The sequence below is a fragment of the Lipotes vexillifer genome, unplaced genomic scaffold (genome assembly GCF_000442215.2).
Source record: "Lipotes vexillifer unplaced genomic scaffold, Lipotes_vexillifer_v1.1 scaffold107, whole genome shotgun sequence".
Classification (NCBI taxonomy): domain Eukaryota; kingdom Metazoa; phylum Chordata; class Mammalia; order Artiodactyla; family Lipotidae; genus Lipotes; species Lipotes vexillifer.
In genome coordinates, this window is record NW_006777108.1 from 1,220,780 (window position 1) to 1,240,284 (window position 19,505).

Sequence of the window (19,505 nt, forward strand, 5' to 3'; positions counted from 1 at the left end):
TTATGTATTTTGTTTCCCTCTCTTAGAATGTAAATTCCATAGGGATAGACATTTTGTCTTTGATAACTGCTGTATTCCAGTCTCTAAAATGATGCCTGGCATATTAAGGTTCTTTGGTATTTGTTGAAAGAATGCCCAGGTGCAGGAGTAAAAAACTCATCACATTAAGATGCAATGACAAAAGCATGGAATGTAGTAATTCATAATTTCGGAATTGGAGCTTTATTCAGTTGTGAATAAAGCAGGTTTAAGTGTAGCCAAGAAAATGGGTGGTTGCTTTAGTGAAAGTGAATAATGAACCATCAAAGAACCATCTGGCTACTAGGTAAGTCAACCACATAGATTAGTACTAATGTCACCAAAATGAGACGAAGAGGTATGAGCCAGGTACCAAAGAACAAGAAAATGTATAACCAAAAAGAAAATACTACAAATGAAAGATTTCTTAAGTAAGGGTGACACAGTGATGGGCTGAAAGGGACAACAGGAGGGGGTTCTATGTTCCAGTGAGTTCTAAAGGATTCCTAACTCCCACATCACAAGACACAAAGAAGCAGTGTCCTCGCAGGTGTTAGGTTTCTATTAACCAAGAAGATGAAAAAGATAGTACTATAAAGAGTTTGAGGACATAACGTATTCGTTCCTGATGAAACAGGGTTCCTGTATGCACTGTTAAGACTAACTTCAGGGCAAGAGCTTTATCTTATTCATTGTTTTATTCCTGGAGCCTGTTATAATGTAAAGACTAATTACTGATTGATGTATGAGAAAAGACTCACTGATCAGTCTATAGACTGATCAGAGAGGAATAGAAGAAAGGACTGAGGGCCCAGCAGCCATTCACATAGAGAAAGCACAAGACAGAAAAACAGAGCAAATATGAATTAATTTTTTGAAAAGCTCACATAAACACAATTGCATCTGAAAAATGATCACTTAAGAATCTCAGAATACAGGTCATGAAAAACCTAGAGGTAAGACGGGAATAAAGACACAGACCTACTAGAGAATGGACTTGAGGATATGGGGAGGGGGAAAGGTAAGCTGGGACAAAGTGAGAGAGTGGCATGGACATATATACACTACCAAATGTAAAATAGAGAGCTAGTGGGAAGCCTAGTGGGAAGCATCCGCATAGCACAGGGAGATCAGCTCAGTGCTTTGTGACCACCTAGAGAGGTGGGATAGGGAGGGTGGGAAGGAGGGAGGGAGAAGCAAGAGGGAAGAGATATGGGAACATATGTATATGTATAACTGATTCACTTTGTTATAAAGCAGAAACTAACACCACTGTAAAGCAATTGTACTCCAATAAAGGTGTTAAAAAAAATCAAAGTACACATACATAATTATACATGCAAGTTGTTTAAGTGTACATTTTTTTAAATTCATAATCCCAGTCACATTCTAAAATGCTTTTTTTCTTTTCAGTGTATAAATTGACTTAAGTGTAAGAAAAAAATAATGAAAGTGTTTTTATCTCCCCATGAATTAGGCCATAAATGAGATTCTCAAGGTAAACTACAAATTAATTTAAGGGGTCATCTGTTATTAACAAACACCAGAGAAATGTAATAAACATTGTAAAATCTACTAGACAAATGGTAGTATGTGTAATACTGAATCCTAAAGCTTCTTTTTAACTTTTCATTGTAAATAAACAATGACTCAGGGAGAAGGGACATTTAAAAGAATAATCATATGTATTATTAAAGCAGAAGTGATGAAATTTTCAGGATAACAATGTATTTAAATAATAACCTTGCTGGACTTGAGCTCACCTCCTCTGGCAAAAACTCCAAAATCACAATCAGCTGATTTTTCAGTAGAAACTCTGCAGGCCAGAGGGAGTGGCATGATATAATTAAAGTGATGAAAAAACCTACAATCAAGAATAGCCAGCAAAACTCTCATTCAGATTGGATGGAGAAATCAAAAGCTTTACAGACAAGCAAAAGCTGAGAGAATTCAGCACCACCAAACTAGCTTCACAACAAATGCTAAAGGAACTCCTCTAATGGAAAAGAAAAGGCTGCAAGTAGAAACAAGAAAATTATGAATGGGAAAGCTCACCAGTAAAGGCAAACATACAGTAAAGGCAGGAAATCATCCACACACAAATATATCAAAACCAGCAATCATGAAGAGAGTTACTAATGCAGGATATTGGAAATGCATTTGAAATTGAGACCAGCAACTTAAAACAATCTTGTATATATATAGACTACTAAATCAAAAGCGCATGGTAACCGCAAACCAAAAGAAAAAGCAATCCAAACACAACACTAAAGATAGCCATCAAATCACAAGAGAAGAGCACAACAGAGGAAGGGGGAAAAAAAAATAAAAAGGGCCTTCCCTGGTGGCAAAGTGGTTAAGAATCTGCCTGCCAAAGCACAGGTCACAGGTTTGATCCCTAGTCTGGGACATGCCGCAGAGCAACTGAGCCCATGTGCCACAACTACTGAGCCTGTGCTGTAGAGCCTGCAAGCCACAACTACTGAAGCCTAGAACCTGTGCTCTGCAACAAGAGAAGTCACTGCAATGAGAAGCCCATGCACTGCAACGAAGGGTAGCCCCCAGTCACTGCAACTAGAGAAAGCCCACACACAGCAACAAAGACCCAACACAGCCAATAAATAAATAAATAAATAAAAATTTAAAAAAAGAGGAAAAGAAAAAAGACCTACAAAAACAAATCCAAAACAATTAACAAAATGGCAGTAAGAACATGCATATTGATAATTTCCTTAAATGTAAATGGATTAAATGTTCCAACCAAAAGACAGACTGGCTGGATATGAAAACAAGACCCTTATATATGCTGTCTACAAGAGACCCACTTCAGATCCAGGGACACATACAGACTGAAAGTGAGGGGATGGAAAAAGATATTCCATGCAAATGGAAATTAAATAATAACCTCAGAATTCTACATCTATCAATCATTATCATAATAAATATACCTATAAAGCTAAACCCATGAAGCTAATGGTTGAACAAGAATAGCACTAAAATGAATTTATACATAAAAAAATTTTTGGCAAAATTTCACAAGCTTGTCCATTTTAGAGCCATTCTTTCTTGTTCAATCCAAAAAACAAATCCTATCCAGCAAATGCTGTTACTTCAATAATGGAAAGCTTCATCCACTTATGATCCTGATCTGTATATTACAAAGAGCATTCATCCCCAGATAAAAGAATATTTCATTAACACCAGGCATTCTCAAAGCCTAAAAGCTTAAGAAATAAATTTTCAAAACCAATGATAGTTAAAATAAGGGGCTTTGAATTTGAAATGCTTTGTTAAACTTTATTGTATAGACTAAAATTTTGGTTTCCTGGACTCAGTAATACTAAACTGCCTATTGGGTTTAGTGGCTTCTTGCATCAGCTCCTGCAACTGTCCAATTTGTTCATCACGAAAGTCATTAAGTCTTTCTTCTGGTAGGGAGATTCCAAAACATGATTTTTCAGTTGAATTGTGTCTGTTTTCATTAGCTTGTTGCCATAGCACTGCTGCATATGCCTAGTAAAAAGAAAAAAATGGAAGGTTATAGATATTAAAATGAGATCTGTATTCACTCATTTAATGTTGAAGAACTTAAAGAATTCTATCACTGAGTCTTGTGCATTTGGCAAATAAGACACGAACAATATAGAGCTGTGTCTTTACTATTCAGTGATAATTTCAAATACATATATCTTATTTTTAGCATTTTAAGAGTTTTATTACCAAAGTCCTGAATCTGGAAATCTAGAAGGTTCAAGGCAGGTAGGAGTGGTCCATGAATGGGCTCCAGGAACATGCATAAACCACCCAAAAATCATACACAATATTGTATGTACACAAACATGCACATAGTTCTGGGGCCATAACTTTCATCATATTTTCAAAGGGGGAGCCATGGGTCTTATAGGCTTAAAAGTGGGTCTCAAAATTCTTTAGGTTCATTCCCCTGTCTTCAGTTTAAAAACTAATTTAAATCACACTTAGAAAAAATTTTCAAACATTTATGCTTTCAATATTTAACAACCATCTTTTCCAGAAAAAAATTCTACATTTTTCACACTGATTTTTCTCTCATTCTTTTAATCAGGCAGGAAGTACCACTGCATTTCAGTTCATGAAGTTAAATTATGTGCACCCTCTGGGTAAGTAAACAAATTAGTTAACTCTGGATAATGCTGCTATTGTATCTGGTTTAAGATAATTAAATTGCTTATAACTGTTAGATACCAGCATCACCAAAGAAACTTTAATTTCAGATATTCCAAACCTTTATTTGAATTGGAAATAATATCTTTGTCACATTTTACAGAAACTCATAATACTAAAAAACTGCACACACCCTAGGGCTTTATAAATTCCACTTCTAAGTATATGCCCCAGAGCATAGTTTCTCGACCTCAGTACTATTAACAAAGTGCATAATTTGGATAATACTTTGTAATAGGGTGGGTGGGAATCTGTTTTTGCATTGTAGGGTGTTTAATAGTGTCCCTGGTCTCTACCCACTAGATGCCTGCAGCACCCCTCCTCTTAGTCTTGATAATCAAAAATGTCTCCAAAGACTGCCAAATGTTTCCTTGCAAGCAAAACTGCCCAGGTTGAGAACTACTGTCCTAAAGACACTTTACAACATGTGGACAAGAGGCATTCCAAGAATGTTCATTGTGGCATTCCTTATAAAAGCAAAACATTGTTTATTAATAAACAAAGTGTTTATTTAGACACTTCTTTATAATCTATTAAGTAATTAAATGTCTGTATTAACATGAATAAATCATCAGAATCCAAAAAGCAAGTTAAAAAAATTTATTCATTTGTAGAAATAGAAAAACCAATACTCAAATTCATATGAAAATGTGAGAGGCCTTGAAGAGCCAAAACAATCTTGAAAAAGAAACAAAGTTGGAGCATACACAGTTCCCAATTTCAAAACTTACTGGCTTTAGGGTAGATATATATAGACTAATGGAATAGAACTGAGCATCCAGAAATAAACCCTTACATATATGTCCAACTGACCTTTTTTTTTTTTTTTTTTTTTTTGTGGTATGCGGGCTTCTCACTGTTGTGGCCTCTCCCGTTGCGGAGCACAGGCTCCGGACGCGCAGGCCCAGCGGCCATGGCTCACAGGCCCAGCCGCTCCACGGCATGTGGGATCTTCCCAGACCGAGGCACGAACCCGTGTCCCCTGCATTGGCAGGCGGACTCTCAACCACTGTGCCACCATGGAAGCCCCCAACTGACTTTTGACAATGGTGTCAAGTCCATCAATTGGGGAAAGAATATCTCTTCAACAGATACTGCTGGGAAAATTGGATTTCCACATGCAAAAGAGTAAAGCTGCATCCCTACCTCCCACCATATACAGAAATTAACACAGAATGGATGAAAAACAAACATAAGAGCTAAAACCATAAAACTCCTGGAAGAAAACGGGTAAATTTTCATGACCTTAGATTCGGCAACAAGTCTACGATATGACACCAAAAGCATAAGCAACAAAAGAAAAACTAGATAAATTGGATTTCATCAAAATTAAAAACTTTTGTGCATCAGAAGACACTCAGTGAAAAGAAACTGCAGAATGGGAAAAAATATTTGCAAACTATGTCTGATAAGCATTTAATAACCAGAATATGTCAAGAATTCCTACAACTCAACAATAAAAAGACAACTCAAAAAATGGGCAAAAGACTTGAGTAGACATTTCTCCAAAGATATATAAACCATCAATAAAGACATGAAAAGATACTCAACATAATTAGTCATTAGAGAAATGAAAATCCAAATCACAATGAGATACCACTTAATACCCACTAGGATGACTATAATAATAGACAATAAATAAAAGGAAAATAACACATATGGGTGAGAATTTGAAGAAACTGGAAACTTGTACATTGCTAGTGGGAATATAAAATGGTATAGCCACTGTGGAAAACAGTTTGGCAGTTCCTCAAGAAGTTAAAGAATTACCGCCTGATACAGCAACTCCACTTACAGGTATATACCCCAAATAAATGAAAGTAGGAACTCAAACAGATACTTGTACATCCATGTTCATAACAGCATTCATTATTCACAACAGCAAATATGTGGAAACATATCCATCAACAGATGAATAAATAAAATGTGGTGTGAACATACAATGGAATACTATTCACACTTAAAAAGAATTCTGATACATTCTACAACACAGATGAAACTTGAAAACATTATGCTAAAACTGAAATAAGCCAGACACAAAAAAACAAATATTGCAGGATTCCACTCATGTGAAATATGTAGAACAGGCAAATTTATAGAGACAAAAGTGTAATAGAGGATACCAGGGGCTGGGGGAGAGGGAGTGGGGATGTACTGCTTTGGGGGCACAGAGTTTGTTTGGGTAAGAAAAAGTTTTGGGTATACACAGTGGTAACCGATGAACAAGACTGTAAATGCAGTTAATGCCCCTGAGTGGTACACTTAAAAATGGTTAAAGTGGGGCTTCCCTGGTGGCGCAGTGGTTGAGAGTCTGCCTGCTGATGCAGGGGACGCGGGTTCGTGCCCCGGTCCGGGAAGATCCCACATGCTGCGGAGCGGCTAGGCCCGTGAGCCATGGCCGCTGAGCCTGCGCGTCCGCAGCCTGTGCTCCGCAACGGGAGAGGCCACAACAGTGAGAGGCCCGCGTACCGCCAAAAAAAACACGGGTTCGTGCCCCGGTCCGGGAAGATCCCACATGCCGCGGAGCGACTGGGCCCGTGGGCCATGGCCGCTAAGCCTGTGCGTCCGGAGCATGTGCTCCGCAACGGGAGAGGCCACAGCAGTGAGAGGCCCGCGTAAAAAAAAAAAAAAAAAAAAAAAAAAAATGGCTAAAGTGGTAGATTTTATGTTATATGTATTTTTACCACATTATAAAAAAAGCTATGCAAGGAGTTCTACTCCCATTAATTGTGCAGTACCTTCTATCAGACCAACCCTCCTGCAGATAACATAAAGTCTACACAAAACATAATCAAACAACAATCCCAAGACACTGGAGAGCAACCAAATCAGAAAGCAGAAAGGAGTTGACAGAATGGACAATGGCAGGGAACACAGGGTTAGACTGCCACTTTTATGGCATTTTTTCTGAGGGAAGATGCCAGTTGGTGCTGCAAGGTTACTGAGGACTCAGAGCACAGTGTGGGAGAACAGCAGCAGCTGGAAAGTAAGAAAGGGAAATCTCAGAAAAAGAACTACAAAAGGGGAACCCCAAATTCTGCAAATAAACTCTGCCAAAATCTCTGGCTAACCCCTTAACTAAGCATGCTCACGACATACTAAAGCCCAGTTAAGGCAAAAAGAACTAAATAGACACTTTTTGTCAAGGGGGACACAGAGTTTGGAATCTGAGTTCTGCCAAGTTAACTGCTTGATAAAACAAAAATCAATACACTTTGGAAGAACATAGTGGAATAATGTCTCTACAATGTATCTGTCATTCACAGTGTCCAGAAAAAAATCCAAAATTACAAGAAACATGAAGAAACAAATGTGACCCATAATCAAGAGAAAAGGCAATGCCTGAAATGGTTCAGACATTAAAACTAGCAGCAAAGGATTCTGAAACAGCTATTATTTATGTTCAAATACATACAAGAAAATCATAATAAATGCAGAGATGAGAAATCTCAGCAGAAAATGAGAAACTGTAAGAACCAAATGAAAACTCTAGAACTCTAAAATGCAGTTATCTGAAATTTAAAAATCCTCACTGAATTGGCTTAACAGCATACTAGAGATGAGAAAAGAAAGATTCAATGAACTTGAAAGTATGTCAGTAGAAATTATCCAACCTGAAAGTGAAAAACTATTAAAAAATGAACTTAATCTATATTTCTGTTTTTGTGCCAGTGCCATACTACCTTGATTACAGTAGCTTTGTAGTATAGTCTGAAGTCAGGAAGCCTGATTCCTCCAGCTCCGTTTTTCTTTCTCAAGATTGCTTTGGCTATTTGGGGTCTTTTGTGTTTACATAAAATTGTGTGATTTTTTTTGTTCTAGTTCTGTGAAAAATGCCAGTGGTAGTTTGATAGGGATTGCACTGAATCTGTAGATTGCTTTGGGTAGTAGAGTCATTTTCACAATGTTGATTCTTCAAGAACATGGTATATCTCTCCATCTATTTGTATCATCTTTAATTTCTTTCATCAGTGTCTTAAAATTTTCTGCATACAGGTCTTTTGTCTCCTTAGGTAGGTTTATTCCTAGATATTTTATTCTTTTGGTTGCAGTGGTAAATGGGAGTGTTTCCTTAATTTCTCTTTCAGATTCTTCATCATTAGTGTATAGGGATGCAGGAGATTTCTGTGCATTAATTTTGTATCCTGCTACTTTACCAAATTCATTGATTAGCTCTAGTAGTTTTCTGGTAGCATCTTTAGGATTCTCTATGTACAGTATCATGTCATCTGCAAACTGACAGTTTTACTTCTTCTTTTCTGATTTGGATTCCTTTTATTTCCTTTTCTTCTCTGATTGCTGTAGCTAAAACTTCCAAAACTATGTTTAATAATAGTGGTGAGAGTGGGCAACCTTGTCTTCTTCCTGACCTTAGTGGAAATGGTTTCAATTTTTCACCATTAAGGATGATGTTGGCTGTGGGTTTGTCATATATGGCCTTTATTATGTTGAGGAAAGTTCCCTCTATGCCTACTTTCTGGAGGGTTTTTAATCATAAATGGGTGTTGAATTTTGTCGAAAGCTTTCTCTGCATCTATTGAGATGATCATATGGTTTTTCTCCTTCAATTTGTTAAGATGGTGTATCACGTTGATTGATTTGTGTATATGGAAGAATCCTTGCATTCCTGGGATAAACCCCACTTGATCATGGTGTATGATCCTTTTAATGTGCTGTTGGATTCTGTTTGCTAGGATTTTGTTGAGGATTTTTGCATCTATGTTCATCAGTGATACGGTAATCAAGACAGTATGGTACTGGCACAAAAACAGAAATATAGATCAATGGAACAGGAGAGAAAGCCCAGAGATAAACCCGCACACATATCGTCACCTTATCTTTGATAAAGGAGGCAAGAATATACAGTGGAGAAAAGACAGCCTCTTCAATAAGCGGTGCTAGGAAAACTGGACAGCTACATGTAAAAGAAGGAAATTAGGACACTCCCTAAAACCATACACAAAAATAAACTCAAAATGGATTAAAGACCTAAATGTAAGGGCAGACACCATCAAACTCTTAGAGGAAACCATAGGCAGAACACTCTATGACATAAATCACAGCAAGATCCTTTTTCACCCACCTCCTAGAGAAACGGAAATAAAAACAAAAATAAACAAATGGGACCTAGTGAAACTTAAAAGCTTTTGCACAGCAAAGGAAACCATAAACAAGACCAAAAGACAACTCTCAGAATGGTAGAAAATATTTGCAAATGAAGCAACTGACAAAGGATTAATTTCCAAAATTTACAAGCAGCTCATGCAGCTCAATAACAAAAAAACAACCAACCCAATCCAAAAATGGGCAGAAGACCTAAACAGAGATTTCTCCAAAGAATATATACAGATTGCCAACAAACACATGAAAGGATACTCAACATCACTGATCATTAGAGAAATGCAAATCAAAACTACAATGAGATACCATCTCACACTGGTCAGAATGGCCGTCATCAAAAAATCTACAAACAATAAGTGCTGGAGAGCGTGTGCAGAAAAGGGAACCCTCTTGCACTGCTGGTGGGAATGTAAGTTGATACAGCCACTATGGAGAACAGTATGGAGGCTCCTTAAAAAACTACGAATAGAACTACCACACGACCCAGCAATCCCACTACTGGGCATATACCCTGAGAAAACCATAATTCAAAAAGAGTCATGTTCCACAATGTTCACTGCAGCTCTATCTACAATAGCCAGGACATGGAAGCAACCTAAGTGTCCATCAACAGATGAATGAATAAAGAAGATGTGGCACATATATACAATGGAATATTACTCAGCCATAAAAAGAAACGAAACTGAGTTATTTGTAGTGACGTGGATGGACCTAGAGTGAAGAGTGAAGTAAGTCAGCAAGAGAAAAACAAATACCGTATGCTAACACATATATATGGAATCTAGAAAAAGGAAAAAAAGAAAAAAAAATTGGTCAGAAGAACCTAGGGGCAAGACAGGAATAAAGATGCAGACCTACTAGAGAATGGACTTGAGGATATGGGGAAGGGGGAAGGGTAAGCTGGGAGAAAGTGAGAGAGTGGCATGGACATATATACACTACCAAACGTAAAAGAGATAGCTAGTGGAAAGCAGCCGCATAGCACAGGGAGATCAGCTCGGTGCTTTTTGACCACCTAGAGGGGTGGGATAGGGAGGGTGGGATAGGGAGGGTGGGAGGGAGGGAGATGCCAGAGGGAAGAGATATGTGGACATATGTATATGTATAGCTGATTCACTTTGTTATAAAGCAGAAACTAACACACCACTGTAAAGCAATTATACTCTAATAAAGATGTTAAAAAAAAATGAACTTAAGATCAGTTATCTGTGGGACAATGTCAAAACTGTGGTTAAGTGGAATCCCAGAAGAAAATGAGGCAAAAATTTTTTTTGAAAAATAAATGTACAGGTTCAAAAAGCTTAGCAAGCCCCAAGCAAGATAAATACAAAATGAAGCCACACCTAGGCATACAGTAGTCAGATTGTTGAAAAGGACCCATAAAGTAAAAATCCTAAAAGAAACTTATATAGTGTGACCATATGTATAGAAAATATATATTCTTTAGAGTTATATACATATGTTCAAAATGTATGAAAACAAGCGTGGAAACAACAGACACCTACTGATTTCCCCCTTCCTTGTTTTTCGAGGCAAGACTGGGGTAAAGTTTTAGCTGCACTTTTAGTATTCTATTTGCTTTTTAAAAGGCTGACTTAAGCAAATACTGTAAAATGTCAGTATTTGTTAAATCTGGGTGGTGGATATATGAATGTACTTTATACAATTTTCTTCTTCCTATATTTTGGAAATTTTCATAATTTTACACTTACAAATTTAAGTATACAAAATTCTAGAACATTTCACTGGGGTATAATTTATAATGATTAAGGTAACAATCTAAAGCTTATCTTAAATTCTTATGTTTCTTGAGAAAACTAGAAATGCATTTCACAAAGAAGTGTGAGGAGGAGGTCCCAGATCAAGATGACAACGAAGAAGGCTCCTGAACTCTTCTCTTCCCACAAACACACCAAATCTACAGCTATACATAGAACAATTTCCTCTGAAAAAAATCCAGAAACTAGCTGCACGACTCTTACATATTGGGTAAATAAGAAAAAATCCACACTGAAAAAGGTAACAGAGGCTGAGACACAATCTCCCCATAAACCCCAACCCAGCACTGAGGATCTGCAAATAGGTGGGCACCATGCTGGCATGCTCCCATTACCCTGCCACAGGTTGTCAGTATCTCTATGAAAGAAGCCTGAAGGCTGGTCTAATAGTGATGAACTCTTCTAACTTTTGCTTCTCTGTCAATAGTAAGTCTATATCTATCAACAGTTATTTTAAATGTCATGAACTAAATTATTCAATCAAAAGACACAGAGTCACTGAGTGGATTAAAAAAACAGACATAACTATATACTGCCTACAAGAGACTCAATTCAGCTTTAAGGACACAAACAGACACATGGAAAAAGATATTCCATGCAAGTGGAAACGAAAAGAAAGCTGGGGTAGCTATACTTACATCAGATAAAACAGACTAAGACAAAGACTACAAGAGAGACAAGGAAGGTCACTGTATAATGAAAAGGGGGTCCATCCAAAAAAGAATGACATTTTTAATATGTATGCAGCAAATATTAACAGATCTAACGAGAGAGACAGGAAATACAATAATAGTAGGGGGCTTTAATACCATACTTTCATCAATGTACAAATAATCCAGACAGAAAATCAGTAAGAAAACATTCAAGTCCATCTGGTGTAACATGCACTTTAACAAACATTTACACAGCATTTCATTCAAAAGCAGCATAGTACACATTCTTCTTAAGCACACATGACACATTCTGCAGGATAGATCTTATGTTAGGACACAGATTAAGACTGAAATCATATCAAGCATCTCTTCCAACCACAATGGTATTATTACACTAGATATCAATTCCAAAAAAGAAAACTGGAAAATTCATAAATATGTGGTGATTAAATACCATGAAATTGAACAACCAATGGGTCAAAGAAGAAATCAAAAGAGAAATCAAAAAATATCTTGAGACAAACAAAAATGGAAATACAACACACCAAAATGTATAGGATGCAGCAAAAGCAGTTCTAAGAGGGAAGTTCATAGTGATAAATGACTACATTAAGAAAAAAGAAACACCTCAATAAAAAACCTAACTATATACCTGAAGGAACGAGAAAAAGAAAAACCTAAGCCTAAAGTTAGTAGAAGGAAGAAAATAACAAAGATCAGAGCAGAAATAAATAAAATAAAGACAAGAAAGGACAATACAAAAGTTCAATGAAACTAAGCTGATTTTTTGAAAAGATAAACCAAGTACACATACCTTTAGCTAGGTTCACTAAGGAAAGAAGAAGACTCAAATGATATTAGACGTGAAAGAGAACAATACAACTGTTCCCACAGAAATGCAAAGGATATTCAGAGACTACAATGAACAATTATCCATTAACAATTTAGACAACCTACAAGAAATGGATAAATTGCTAGAAACATAAAACCTACTAAATAAGACTGAATCATGAACAAACAGAAAATCTGAACAGACCAATTAGAAACAAGGTGATTGAATTAGTAATCACAAACCTCCCAAAAAACGTAAGTCCAAATGGATTTACTGGTAAATTCACCAAACGTTTAAAGAATTAATACCAACCCTTTTCAAACCCTTCCAAAAGACAGAAGAGAAGAGAATACTTCCAAACTCATTTTACAAGACCAGCACTATTACTCTGATACTGAAACTAGACAAAACAAACAAGAAAATTACAGGCCAATATTCCTCATAAACATAAATGCAAAAATTCTCAACAAAACATTAGTGAGCCCAATATAACAATACACTAAAAGGTTCATACACCATGATCAAATGTGATTTATCCCTGGGATGAGATGGTTCAACATCAGCAAAACAATCAAATGTGATACACCACATTAACAAAACTAAGGATAAAAATCATATGATCATCTGAGTAGATGCCAAAAAAGCATTTGACAAAATTCAAATTCAATTATGACGAAAACTCTCAACAACTGGGTACAGAGGGAACATGCCTCAACATAATAAAGGCCATATATGACAAGCCCACAGTTAATATCATACTCAGTGATGAAGAACTGAAAGTTTGTCCTCTAAGATCAGCAATGATAGAAGGAAGTCCACTCTTGCCCCTTTTATTCAACATACTACTAAAAGTCCTAGCCAGAGCAATCAGAACAAAAAGAAAAAAAAAAAAGAAAAGGCATCCAAATAAAAAAAAGTAGTAAAGCTGTTGTTATTTGTAAATGACATACATAGAAAACCTTAAAGACTCCAAGAAAAAACCTTATACATGAATTTGGTAAAGTTGCAGGATACAAAATCCATATACAAAAATTAGCTGTATTTTTATACACTACTGACAAACTATTAGAAAAATTAAGACAATCCCATTTACAACTGGATCAAAAAGAATAAAATACTTACGAATAAATTTAACCAAGGAGCTGAAAGACCTGTATACTGAAAACTGTAAGACATGGATGAAAGAAATGGAAGAAGGCACAAATGAAGAGATAAACCATGCTCACAGACTAGAATATTGTTAAAATCCATACTACCCAGGGCAATCTATGTATCCAACGTAACCCCTATCAAGATTCCAATGGCATTTTTTTTCACAGAAATACAGTAAACAATACTAATATTTGTATGGAACCACAAAATACCCCAAATAGCCAAAGCAATCTTGAGAAAGAAGAAGAAAGCAAGAGGCATTACACTTCCTGCTTTCAAACTATATTACACAGCTTTAGTAATCAAAACAGTATGGTATTGCAATAAAAAACAGAAAGAGATCAATGGAACAGAAATAGCCCAGGAGTAAATCCGTGCATATGTGGTCAACTAATTTATGACAAAAGAGCCACAACTATACAATGGAGAAAGGACAGTCTCTTCCTGGATAAAGAAAATGTGGTATATGTGATTTTATATATATAATACCATATATATACACACACACCCCCAAAGGAATATCATTAAGCTATTTGCAACAACATGGGGGCATTGTGCTAAGTGAAATAAGTCAGATAGAAAAACACAAATATAGTATAATCTCACTTATATGAGGAATCTTTAAAAAAAAACCTCACAGATTCAGAGAACAAATTGGTAGTTACTAGAGGGAGGGAACTGGGCAGAGAAGGGAGGAAATGGGTGAAGGCAGTCAAAAGGTACAAACTTCCAGTTATAAGATAAATAAGTCCTTGGCATGTAATGTATGCATGGTAACCATAGTTAACAATATTGTATATTTGAAAGTTGTTAAAGAGTAAATCATAAAAATTTTCGTCACTAGAAAAAATGTAAATGTGTGGTGATAGATGTTAACCAACTTATTCTGGTAGTCATTTCACAATATATACATACATTAAATCATTATGTTGTAGACCTAAAACTAATACAGTGTTATACAATCATCCCTTGATATCCACAGGGTATTGGTTGCAGGACCCCCTGTGGATACCAAAATCCAAGGATGCTCAAGTCCCTTATATAAAATGGTGTAGTTCAGTCGGCCCTCTGTATCAGTAATTGCGGAACTCACAGATACAGAGGGCCAACTACATGTCAATTATATCTCGATTTTTAAAAATCTGATAATTCAAGCCCATATTGGTTTGATAAAATGCCAAAAAAAAAAAAAAAAAAAGATCTAAGGGGAATGATCAGTGAACATTTTGAGTGTAAAGATTGTCAGAGCAGGGAAAAAGAACACCCTACCTCCCTGCTGTCACCCTCTATTGCCTACCAGTCTGCCCCATGCACTTTCAACATTCCTCTATTGACAGGATACAAGAAAAATGTAAAACAAACAAACAAAAAACCCAACAACTTTAAGACAATTTGTATGTGTCCAGATACAGGGAGAAGCATCAATAAAATATTAATTTTCTGACTAGATCCCCTGCCAAGAAAACCTACCTAGAGGGAGAAAGACAGAGAATAGAAAAACATCTCATATGAGTTACAGCACCCTTTGGTTTCAAGCTTGTCAATGCTAGCCTCTAAGAATAAAGCTATCCCAGAATTTTCCTAAAGTTAGAAGACTCCTATGATTTGATCTCTTGAACCAAAAAGAATGCACAGTGCTTCCTCAGGTAGCCGAAAGCCATCAAAGGAAGACTTTTTGAGTATGGTGAGAGAAGGTGTAGTGGGTTGAATGATGTCCTCCAAAGATAACAAGTCCTGATTCCTGAAACCTGTATTACCTTATATGGTAAAGGGTTTGCAGATGTATTTAAATTACGAATCTTTGAGCTGAGGAGATTATCCTGGTGGGCTCTAAATAACATCACAAATGTTCATAAAGGAGAGAGACTGAGAGAAATTAGACACACCAGAGGAGAAGGTGTTGTGAAGTTGGAGACAGTTTGGAATGACATGGCAACACGTCAAGGAATGCCTTCACCCACGAGAAGCTAGGAGAAGCAAAGCACGGTTTCTCCCTGAGAACCTCCAACATCTTGATTAGGACAGAGAGCCTCCAGAAGAGTATGAGAATAAAATTCTGTTGTTTTAAGTCACCAAGTTGTGCTAAGTTGTTACAGCAGCTCCAGGAAACTAATACAGCAGTAAACTACAGAAATATGATGTTAGGAAAGGCTTGTAACAGGAAAAACTACCCTTCATGCTACGGTAACAACTTGAAGTGTGGCTTGCTAATTCTCTTTCTCACTAGAGTTTTTAAAAAGGCAGAGAACCTAGACTACCAGAGTACCTAGTCTTATCAGTGACAATAATTAGAAATATTTTAAGAGACTAGTTATGCCTTCACTGTACTTTCTTATTCTTTTTTTTTTTTTTTTTTTTTTTTTTTTGCGGTACGCGGGCCTCTCACTGTTGTGGCCTCTCCGTTGCGGAGCACAGGCTCCGGACGCACAGAGGCTCAGCGGCCATGGCTCACGGGCCCAGCCACTCCGCGGCATGTGGGATCTTCCCGGACCGGGGCACGAACCCGTGTCCCCTGCATTGGCAGGCGGACTCTCAACCACTGCGGCACCAGGGAAGCCCTCTTATTCTTTATGTATTAAACTTGTCTATAGTCTGAATCCAATTGATTACCATTAAATTGCTGGTAACAAAGTAGATAGAATCTTTTATAACATGACTTTAACTTAAAAGATAAAAATAAACTGTCCATCTAATAAAATTACCTCTAAAGCAAAGTATTAGCAAAATGCAGGCAAAGACTTTTTAAAGAATAAAAATGAACTGTATTAGATTTTTTTTTTAAACCAGCTTTGGGACTTAAAAAACTAAAGGAATAACTCAACAAGAGAAACAACCAGATATTATGGGCCTCCTGATGGAAGTACTTAACACAGAAAATCTATCTGCGCTGAATATCCTCTACATTTAACCCAATTTCCAGAATATGTTAAATATCTCTATGGAAATTCAATCAGCAGAATCCAGACTACGAAAAGCTACAAAAACAAACAACCCCAGTCTTAGAGCTAATAAAGAAAAAATAACTTTACAGTGGAGAAACCTAGAAGACACATTAACCAAATGATCAAGATTAACATTACCAGTAATAAGTGATACTAAAAACATCATGGTGAAGTAAGATGCTCCCTTTGTCTCTCCTCTTCAATCTGCAACCACTAAAACATCTGCCCTCAACAAAGGTACCTCTGCCCAACACATCAGGATGCCAGAGATCCACACATCTGTACATCTAAAGGTGAGCAGACTGGAACACATAGAGAAGACAGAACCAGAAAAAGAGCAAAGGCAGTGCCTGCAATCCCAGCTACCTGGTTGTGGCAGCAGAGCCCACAGACCCAGGGAGCCCAGTAACAGCACAGGAGGTAGCACACATGACTCCAGACACCTGGCCATGTTGGCACTCCTGGCCATGGTAACTGGGCAGCAGGAGCAAAGGGGCCTATGACCACATCCCTCCAGCCACAGCGGCACCCACCACTCTGACCCCTTGCTCAGAGCAGTGGTGCCTGCAAACACAACAACCCCAGACCCAGCAGAGGCAACCTTGCCCCAGCTCCTCCCCATTCCCCTCCCCCTACAGCAGCAGAGCCTGTGGCTTGGGAGATCCTGGACACAGCAGAAGCGCTTACCATCCCAGTGCCCCTGGTGGCAATGCCAGCAATACCGCAGCAGCAAGGTACCAACAACCCTCGAGGCACAAGCAGCAACAAGGTCAACTGGCAACACCTATGACAGGTGGTAGAGGGTGGAAAGTGCCAACTCTCAAATATAACCAGAGGCAGCTAAGGTAAGAAAAACAAAAAGCTTGTGTCATAGTGTCACCCACTGGAAAACAAAAGAAAGGACTCTAATTTCTAACCTGTTGAATCCTTAGAATTAAATTAAAAAACCAATAACTTTAAAGAAGAAGGATGTTTGCTATTTCAAATGCACCAGCAGAGGAACAAGTCATCAAGTACCATGAAGAACCACAGTAACACTGTATGAGCAGTCCCCAACCGTTTTGGCATCAGGGACCAGTTTTGTGGAAGACAATTTTTCCATGGACCAGGGCTGGGTGGGAATGGGAATGGTTTCAGGGTGATTCAAGCACATTACATTTATTGTGCACTTCATTTCTACTATTATTACATTGTAATATATAAAGAAAGAATTTTACAACTCACCATAATGCAGAATCAGTGGACGCCCTGAGCTTGTTTTCCTGCAACTAGAAGTCTTGCCTGGGGGTGATGGGAGACAGTGACACCTGAAGTGTGTTGCTTATTTCCAGTCTACTCCATAAGATGCAGCTTAATTGTCACTTGCCACTCACTGATAGGGTTTTGATATGAGTCTGCAAGCAGCTGACTTATTGTGGTCCCTGTTCAGTCAAACCTCGCTGCTAATGATAATCAGTATTTGCAGCCACTCCCCAGCACTAGCATCACCACTTCTGCTCAGATAATCAGGCATTAGATTCTCATAAGGAGCACGCAACCTACATCCCTCACATGCACAGTTCACAGTAGGGTTCACACTCCTATGAGAATCTAATGCTGCTGCTGACCTGACAGGAGGCAGAGCTCAGGCAGTAATGTGAGCAATGGGGAGCAGCTGTAAATACAGATGAAGCTTTGCTCCCCTGCCCAGCACTCAGCTCCTGCTGTGCAGCCCGGTTCCTAACAGGCCGCGGACTGGTACCAGTCTGTGGCCTGGGGGTTGGGGACCCCTACACTATATCACAAGAAGAGAATGACAATTCTCCAGAAACCAAACTTAAAGGCATGTAATATTGTGATCTAACTGATAGAAAAGTCAAAATAGCTGCCACGAAGAAACTAACAAGCTTCACGAAAACTCTGAAATGAGCTCAGGAATAAAATTAATGACAAGAAGGAATACTTTACCAAAAAGATTGAAAGGTAAAAGAACCAAACAAGTTCTGGAGATGAGGAACTCAATAATCAAAATGAAGACTGCATTAGAAAGCACTAAAAACAGAGCAGACCCCATGGAACAGAGAATTAGTAAGCCTGCAGATAGAAATCTATAAATAATAAAGATAGAAGAAGAAAAAGAATGAAGATCCAAAAAAATTGAAAAATAAAAAAGAAAGAATGCCATTTGCAGTGACATGGATGGACCTAGAGATTGTCATACTAAGTCAGACACAAAAAGACAAATATATGATATCACATATGTGGAATCTAAAAAAATGGTACAAATGAACTTATTTACAGAACAGAAATAGAGTCACAGATGTAGAAAACAAACTTATGGTTACCAAGGGGGAAAGGGGGAAGGGACAGATAAATTGGGAGATTGGGATTGACATAAACACACTACTATATATAAAACAGATAACTAATAAGGACCTACTGTACAGCACAGGGAACTCTACTCAATACTCTAATAACCTATATGGGAAAAGAATCTAAAAAAGAGTGGATATATGTATATGTATAACTGATTCACTTTGCTATACAGCAGAAACTAACACAACATTGTAAATCAAATGTTCTTCAATAAAAATTAATAATAATAAAAAAAATAAAAATTAAAAAAATTAAAAAAAAATTAATAATAAATAAATATTTTTTAAAAAGAGGAAATTCTCTAAGAACTATCCAACTCTTTAGGAAAGGCAACATTAGGATAACGAGTATCCCAGAAGGAGAAGGGAGGGAGAAGGAAACAGAGTTTATCTAAAGAAATAATAGCTGAGAACTTCCCAATCCTGGGGAAGGAACTGGATATACAAGTCCA

The 19,505-nt window shown here is 37.4% G+C and overlaps 1 protein-coding gene across 1 annotated transcript in view; it reads right to left on the reverse strand.

Annotated features, from left to right (window-relative positions):
- Positions 1–3,248: 3,248 nt before the first annotated feature.
- SDHAF3 (succinate dehydrogenase complex assembly factor 3) overlaps positions 3,249–19,505 on the reverse strand; it is an 89,976-nt gene continuing 73,719 nt past the window's right edge. Inside the window, exon 2 of the mRNA XM_007450798.1 lies at positions 3,249–3,531. Within this exon, the coding sequence (XP_007450860.1) occupies positions 3,328–3,531 (204 nt within the window). The 3' untranslated portion in view covers positions 3,249–3,327. The remainder of the gene's footprint in view (positions 3,532–19,505) is intronic.